Source organism: Bombus flavifrons, chromosome 1, assembly GCF_040668555.2.
Source record: "Bombus flavifrons isolate JBK064 chromosome 1, iyBomFlav1_principal, whole genome shotgun sequence".
NCBI lineage: Eukaryota > Metazoa > Arthropoda > Insecta > Hymenoptera > Apidae > Bombus > Bombus flavifrons.
The window spans coordinates 5,301,142-5,310,151 of NC_138442.1; the positions used below are offsets into that span (position 1 = coordinate 5,301,142).

At 33.8% G+C, this 9,010-nt stretch overlaps 1 protein-coding gene across 3 annotated transcripts; it reads right to left on the reverse strand.

The window, feature by feature from the left end:
• Positions 1-1,358: 1,358 nt before the first annotated feature.
• Positions 1,359-8,222, reverse strand: Rchy1 (Ring finger and CHY zinc finger domain containing 1). 3 transcript variants are annotated; one of them, XM_069112887.1, is made up of 7 exons: positions 7,444-8,222; positions 6,525-6,665; positions 5,191-5,339; positions 2,904-3,221; positions 2,194-2,472; positions 1,995-2,085; positions 1,359-1,901 (listed from the first exon to the last, which is right to left on the reverse strand). In XM_069112887.1, exons 2-7 carry the CDS (start codon positions 6,649-6,651, stop codon positions 1,882-1,884), a joined length of 984 nt encoding a protein of 327 aa, XP_068968988.1. In that variant the 5' UTR covers positions 6,652-6,665; positions 7,444-8,222; the 3' UTR covers positions 1,359-1,881. The 3 variants fall into 3 exon arrangements, with proteins under 3 accessions (XP_068968988.1, XP_068968981.1, XP_068968995.1); XM_069112880.1 differs by having other exon boundaries at positions 1,359-1,904; XM_069112894.1 differs by lacking the exons at positions 5,191-5,339; positions 6,525-6,665 and having other exon boundaries at positions 1,359-1,904; positions 7,444-8,216.
• Positions 8,223-9,010: the final 788 nt, after the last annotated feature.

The window sequence follows — 9,010 nt, forward strand, 5'->3', positions numbered from 1 at the left end:
TTTTTTATAATACCTTATACACGATGCCTAAAATATCCAGAAAGAACATGTTCGATAGTGATAGTAGTGATGACGAGCATTATTTTGAACCTGACAAGATAGAAAACGACGATAGTGCTTCAGGCAGTGGAAACGAACTCCGTTCAACAAGGAATCGGCTCAGATGTTTCAATATTTCTAGTAATAGCGACAATGATGATGAACTAAATATTGATGAAAATAATACAAGCCCCGACAATGAATAACGCAAACGTTCAACGTGTATATTTTCTCAACTGCGCGCGCCAATACCTCTCGTCTACCGCGATGCTCTCGCTTGTCGAGCGGACCCGTCCGCAAAGGGTTAAATATTTAACTAATTATTTAATTTCAAAGGAAAATACTGTCTCCAGTTTATTTATTGGATATATTTTTCTCAATAGCAGTTGGAATGAATAAAAATTAATACCGTCGATTGCCTTTGTACGTAAATATTGTTCTAGCAAGCAATGTGAATCATCAACTAATTGTACAGAACCAGTTAGACGTGTTAGTCCTGTTTAAAATTTATAGTCAATTTTATGCATGTTTTCTTGGAAGAAAATGAATCAAAAGTGTTCATCTGCTTTACTACGATAAATACATAATATCTACTTCCACTATTACGTATAAATTATGTTAAATGTCAATTATTTATAGAGTCGACAAATCTGTAATACAGTGTATCGAATTAAATTAAAATCAAAATGTTTCCGTTACCAAAAAAATGCGCAGTTGCAAACGCGTGCACTAAAAGATGCCTAAGCATACGTACAACATTACGAAGTATATATCCACGAGTTGTTTTTAGTTCACAATAACATGATGGTAATGCCCGATAAAATTCGATAGATGAATGTCGAAGCCTGAAATTACACAGATCGAATTTCACAGTTTCGAAAGGCTTATGATACGAATATTATTTCTTAAAGTTTCAAAGAATTATCGTGTCAGGTATTAGCTTACGTCACCCAACTATCTGAGATTCCTCCGCGCATTCTTTTTTATTTTACATGTAGGACGATCGTATCAAGAAGTGACTCAAGTAATCTTTGACTAGATGGCGATCTTTTCGAAAATTGCGCGTACGATAATTCATTAAGGAATAAAATGTGTCTTATTAATAATAATCTCATCAATTTCTATCTCTACATATAGCTGCGTAATATAACATCAGGGAACTATGTGTAATAGATAATATAGAGGAACTCTTAGCTGTCGATTATAACAATAGCTAAAAGAGAGGGGGATTTTTTTCTTTCTTTGACTAGTACTACCGGTATATGTTGATTGATTTTAGCATTTACGAAAAGATTGCATCGAAAGAAAGTCACACATCATGAAATGTTTATAAAGATCTATTTGAAAACAGCGCGAGAAGAATTTTAGGAAATGGGTGACACTGCATACCGCGCCACCAATTAGTAACAAAATAAAAACTGCCGAGAATGTGTCATACTGTTTCATTTAGGATCGCTATGGTTACGAAAAAATTGTATCTTTGCGGAAAAGGAATTTACTATTCTTTTTAAACGATTCGAATTTACGATTCAAACTGCGATTATTCCATAATTTTCGGTCTTCCATGATTATAGATATAAGCATTGATCATTATACATATCATACATTCAGCCTCCTAATAAAATAACGTCTATAAAAAGTCTGAAAACAATCAACAAAGATGTATAAATTCACTAAAAACAAGTAGAGGTATAATGCCAAAGAGGCCATTTCCTAATGTCTTTCTGTTAGAAACGCTTAAAAGCGACACTTTCTCGGGAACGTTTCGCATCTTTTTCTCGTTTTAATACTAAAAGTTCTAGCGTTGTAAATTCTCTTCATCGCCAACGTCATTGACATTATTTAGTCCAATGTATCTGGATCTGCTAAAAAGTTTGAAACACATAGAGATTTATTTGCAAAAATAGAAATTATTAGGGAAAGAACAAAAATAAAATTTATTAAATAATATTTACCTGGAGAAGGGGATCCTTTGACTCTGCAAGTGTTATAACTTCCACAATTTAAACATTTCAAACCTACAATATGGAATTTTACTGTTGATTCCTGGAAGATTAAACAATTTGTTCATTGATCCCATCCAATTTATCATTGTTTCTTGATTAAGTAAAGCACAGTATAGTTCAAATGTGTAAGATAAGATTCTATTTTTACCTCGTGACAGTCTTTGCACAGAATATCAACCTTGTAATCCTTGTACTCTTCTGGCATTGGTGTTGACGATACTTCCATATCCAAAAATTTCCATAGATCAGTCATATCTAGAAGAGACACTTGGCAAGTTGGACAAGCATAATGTCCTGAGTGTAACAACTCCTCAAAACACGTACGATGAAGCAAATGACCACAATTTGGAATGTGACAAGGTATACGACTTGTGTGAATATCCTCCAAGCAGACTGGACAATTTGCATGAGAAACATTTTCTACACACTGAAAATAATAAACAAGCAATTATCTTACAGAATCAACTATATCTAATAATATAACTATGTTATATAAACAAGCTACACTCAATTAATATTGCAATTCAATAATGAAAGTTAAATAAAAAAATTCTTAAGAATATAATTCTATTAGAGTAAGATTACTTAAGCACACTCTGACAGAGTAAATATAAAAGTTTATATATAAATTGGCTATTAAATTTGCTTCCTCTTCTTTAGCGTTATTTATATCTTCATACTCAAAGCTGAAACTTCTTTCAATTTATCATTCCAAATGTTAATCAAGCGTATTCAATGTATTACATATACTAAATGCATGAGCAATTTTTTTTTAGCTTAGGCAAGCAACTATACACTACATAAGTAACAGAACATTTTCGTTAACATTTAACCAAAATTTAATGGTGCATTACATACCGTATGCCCGTTCTGTAACTGAACCGGTAAACACATGTTGCACTTGGCACAGTGGAAAAATCGATCCCGACCGCCGACCCTACATATCCCGCAACCGTCACAGTGATACTGATTCTTGTCTTCGTCATCGAACAAATTGCACTCGAGGCACGTATATTTGCCGAAGCGACAGTGACAATTTTTGCAAGTGGCTTGTACAGGCTGACGAGTGTCACATAGAACACATATAAGTTCCGTGACTTCTTTTCTATTTACCACGTGGGTCTCCTCCTTGTCGTGACAAAATCGACATATGTATACTTTGTTACAACATGGTGTCTAGAAAGAAAAAAAAAGATAGAAAATATAGTAAACTATCAGCTTTAAATATAACGTACTTTTTGAGACATAAGAATATATTTTGATCATGTATATTTTTACTCTATCTTTCTTCCAAATAGATGTTATGTTTCAATACATGGGGTGTCTTAGCAATTGTAATACAATTGTCAATAGGGTAATTCTGCGCGAAAGAAACAAGTCGAAAATGTAGAATACAATTTTTCTATAAAATGCTGTTTTCGAGAAAAATAAATTTGAAAATTTATCATGCGAGCGTATCAAACGTGTTCAAATTCCTTTTTCTTGAAAATGAAGCCTCAAACGAAAATTTTGTTTACATTTTTGACTTACTTTCGCACGTAGATTACTTTCCTGCTGATTGTTTGCTCATACCTAGTTGGTAATTAGCCAAGTTCAAATGTATTTGACAAATTTTCAAATTTGATTTTCTCGAAAACGAAGCGTTATATGAACAAATTTTATTCAATATTTTCGACTTGTTTTTTCACGTAGAATCATCCTGTACTTCCTGTTCCTGTGAATGTACCACAATTGCTGGGACAATTTGTATATTATTGAAATATAGATAATTGCTAAATATTTTCTTTTAGCATTTAATATATTGTTACTGCCTTTTATATATTCCATGATTTGTATGTATAAAGTAGTCCAAAAAAAAAGATATCTAAAGAGGTAGAAACGTGAGGTGAGAACAGCAGGATTAAATTCAAATTTTTCGTTAAAACACTATAAAAATGTGGCTTCGACAATCCTTGAGCACTTCAGAAAACGAAGGCCTTAGATAATAATCCAATTAGCCCCATATGAATCCGTCCTTGATCCCTAACCCTTTCGATGCAGCCAGGCGCTTATAAGCGTTCGGCAAATCCGTTCGACAGCGTACAGCATACGGTGAAACAGATCAGCGTGCGGAGGATATGGTAACATATGTAATATGTACCAGTATAGAACTCATTCTGCACGTGGTGTCTACGTTCAGCGACATCGAAAGAATCAATTATATGAATCAGTTAGAAGAACATTTAAAATTGTCGACAATCCTTTTATTTCCAGAAAGACCGAAATGATTCATTTCTCAAACTTTTCCATGTAACAATGGTTCGTTAAGCCTCGAATTAACCTAACTTTTAGTCTTGGTATATTCTTCAAATTAATTTCGGTCTTGTTTATTTATTATTAAAAACTTTCTTCTGTTTAAAGAAAAGGTAAGTAATAAAAATTAAAATATTAAGTTCTTTTTATCTGGTGAAATAAGAATGAGATTGGGACATGAAGATTTGATGATTATAGTAGGATTAAGTTTATCATTATAACGATCGCCGCAAGTGTGGTATGTAATATATAATCGACTTCGATTGTGATTATTCAGTTTCTATTAGATGGCGCACATGGTAGTCGTTCAAATCCTCCATGTGCTATTGAAACACGAGTTATAGATATTTCAATATACCACTGCAAAGATTATTCATTTTTATCGATAAATAGTTTGTTAGTACAATTTTTTCCACTGCTACTAGTTCGAAAATATCTTACAATAGGACCATAAAATACAAATAATGAAGATCCTATCCTCGGTATAATATTTTAATAAACAAACTAGTCTTCAAATTTAATTGAATTTTTACTATTACCTTTATTATTAATTACAAAAAAAAAAATATTAAAAAAGAAACTGCTGACTAAAATACCGTACACCTCTCCAAGTGCAATGTACACAGCGTTTTCTCGGTAGAAGGCCTATCTGGATTATTCACGGTGCTACTCTCTTGGACAATATTTGAGCAACAAAAATTTCAGTGCCTTATCTTTATGCGTTCAGGTAAATAAGGTGAACGTAAACAGAAAACGAAATCGAGAGTTCAGTGCGTATTTCGCAAGAGGATAAAAAGATGAAATAAAAATTCAAATTGTAGAAATTTTGAAAAAGAAAAAAATTTATAATTACAGTTTCTTTTTCTTCGAGACGACGCAAAAGCACTGGTCGTTCGTAGCAGCAGCACACGACATTTGGCTTATCGCGGCAATTGGTAAGCAGCACTTTGAAAGAGGGCGTCTCGTTACACAACACATGGCTGAACTTCATCGATTTGTTTGCTGCGTACACACACGCACATATGGGATGCACGTTCGTGTTTACACACGGCGAATAGAAAAAGCTCGTGTACGAGCGATTTCGGTGTCAGTCGTTAATTGTAAGACCGCTACCCGTGTCGTTTATTTTAGAAACAAGTTTATACTATCGATTACCCGAGCAAGTTCAAGGGTAGTCACAAAGGTATATCGAATCTTTCTGATTTTCAAATTTTTTGCATTTCTTCTTTCTTTTCAGTGTGCATTTTGATGGGAAATTTAAATAGACCGCTTTATGGATGCTTTTCGAATTTTATTTATCGTGTTAGATGGCGCTTGAAGCGCTTCTAGAATTGTAAGTTCGGTTTATTAGTCGAGTGAAGATTCGTTGAAAAAACCGGTTATAAATCGATAAATTGTCAACTGTTTATTTATCATGCAGAATTCTTAAAACAATCAGACAGTTTAATTTATCGTTCGAGTGATTTCGAGCATGCGATGCGACAATGTATTTACAATCCGATGCGATAATGTATAAACGACCAAGTAACGAATAAGTCATTATAGATACAGTGACGGATAAAAAAACTTTTGCACTGAACATTTGACACGTTGATAACAATCACCTATTCTGTGATATATTATATTTATCCGTTGCTTTTAATAAGTATGAATCCATTTTGTAAAATTATGATGTCTTATATTTCTTATTTTATAAACATTCTTTTGTCCGTCACTGTAAGTAACTTAAGCCTGATTTCCACTATAGTAACAAGAAGGAGCTTTTTATCGCCTCTTATTCCTGCATATTCCAAAACATTTTAACAAATAGCAACTTATAAAAACATTTTAACCATACTGGCGACTTTTTTAAGAAATATAGGACAGTAACAAAAAGCTGCTCGTTGCAGCTTCAGTGAAGATCCGACTTTATACTATTCACCATATAAAAAATGCAACAAATTTGTTTTGAGAAAAATCTCAATTCCGCCTCTTTCTTTGAATAACTCAAAATATATACCGTAGAAGCGCTGTTACGCGAATTAATATATGTAATTAACTGTCAACGGGTGATGTACGTTATTTGCGATCACTTGAAGAGATCAATTAATGATATACATAAAAAGAAAACTCTATTAGCGCTTCTTACATTGTTATTTATTTAGGAAGAATAAAATCGAGAGTGAAGTAGATAAAGTCATCGTATACCGTGACAAAATTCGAAAAATGCTTGACACGAGACGAAGCCGTAGAGACACGCCGGAAGGATTAAAAACGGTACCCGAGAAGAACATGTTGCCTCGCAGCTGAATCGCGCAAACTGATCACTGAACATCTGCGTGATCGAAACTGAAAACAGAGCGCCTCGCATATGTACTTATACATATGTATAGTAGGTTTTGCTAGAAGAGTAGCACAGTAAACTGTCACCAATTTTGAGATATCAGGAAAATTAGCTTTGGAAGTGAAGTATTTGCTAGAATGGGAGTGTCATAATTACTATTTAACAAACACAATGTCGCAATTCAAAGTACATACATAGATCTTAATCTCTGTCTTAATAATAAGTAATACACTTTAACAATACTTTATTGGGGACTCTTGAAAGATAAGAAATATTACACTAATTGTAGGAGAAAAGAAAATTCTTTCGTTGTTTTATAAGTTTCTAGGAAAATTACCTAAACTATATACAGTAGCTATTAAAAAGTATTTGCTGGCAATAATTGTATTTATTATAGCATTTACATGTCAATTAATTACGCCCAAATATATTAAACTTTGTTATATTTAGTAGTACTTTCATATTACTACAAAGATTTAATATTATTAAAATGAAATGTAGAATTTGATGAAAGAGACATTGGAAAACACGAATACTTGTAGTCACTGTATATTATAAAATTCAGAGGGTGAATCTACATTTAAATTTCACTTTAATTACATTCAGTAAAATATGAGTTTACATAAGCTAGATTCATCAAGTAATTAATGATCATTTACTCGAAACTTTCTATTTCACACTTGCTAAAAGACAGATTTTTATTAACCATGTTACTGTTCTAGCAAACATGACAGAATATACATGGAATGAAGCTGAAAGGGAAACAATTGACCAAAGACTCACCACAAATTTGGCCTTTCGCTTGTAGTGCTCGCAGCCGTAATCATCGCCAGCAGTTGCCTCCAAGGGTTTCTCCTTTGACGTCGACGCATGTTCGGCCACGGCGCGCGCTTCGTCGTTATTCTCCATATCTCACGATGATCCTAAGTTCCTACCTCTTTCTCCTCCGCCGTCTCCTTCTTCTCATCGACTCGCACGTCCTTTCCAGATTTTCTTGCGGCGTGTCCGATTAACACCCGCCTCGGCCACAGTTTGTTTGTTTAATTAACACGCTGGCGGCGATTCAAAAACGACGAAGGAAAAAAAGAGGAAACACCGACGTCGAACGTTCGGATCACGCGGCGAAATAAAGCAAAACGCAGGGGCTGTTTATCCCGTGTTAACAGGAGGAATAGAACCGTCAACCAGAGGCGACGGGAAACGTATCGAGCCTCGTGTGTCTGATCGACAGAAGAAAACTCATCCGTGCCATCGTCAATATACCGAACACAATTCTCTGCGTCGCGGAACAAAGTTTCGAAAAAGGAGATTTTTCTACGATCTTGTTCCAAAGATCGTAAGATTTTTGTTTCGCGTTTGAATTATACTACGCGAGAACGTTCGTTTACCTGTTACGGAACGACGTATGAAGAAACGGCCATAATTTCTCGGCACCTTCGGAGAAAAACGGCTCGACACTCGCCACTTCTGACACTACTCCACTTCGTTGTACTATCACCACGGTGTAATGATTACAACGGCAGACGACGTTCGGAAAAAAGGATGCAAAACTATGGTCGGAAGTTGTGACGACTCGGCGAGGTACTACGTCGCACTCGTATGTAGACATCCGGCCCGCGAAGATTTAAATACGCTTCGAGTTTATCCCATTAAGTGATCGCTAGACTGTGTTTGTTTATGCATTTTGAGAAAACTTTAACCGTTGACTGCCCCGCGAACTTTATATACAGTGGCTTAAAAAAATATTTGTCCGTATAATTTTTTTTATCATATTATTCATATAATATTATCATATACCATATCATATCATATCATATTATTTTTTAATGAAGTTTTATCAGATCCTAAATTTCACTTTCATAGTACTACATTTTTATGATCATGTGAAAGTGCTGTTAAATGTACTTGGAGTTAAGGAATTGGTATGTAAATACTACAATACATACAGTGGTATACAAATAATTTTTTATTCTTTCTTATTTTAATCATTCTAGAAATGCAATTGATATTGATATTGATATCTAAAATGGATCACCGAGTACTATCGTAGCAGTCAACGTGTTAGGAATGCAAAAATCTATAGAATGTATATAGTACTACAGTACATAAAAATATGCGAACTAAAGTTATTATATTATTTAGTAGATGAAACAAATTTCTATTTAAGTTTCATTTCTCTAGTTGCGTATTCATGCAATTTATATTATTAAAAAAGTATAATCATTTGTTCTTTATGCGGCTTTATTATCTTTTTTGTAATGCTATTATAAAAAATAATTTTGTTCGATCATTGTTTATTATGCGAACAAATTGCACTCTGAATGAACCAATCGGATATTCTCTTTTTATT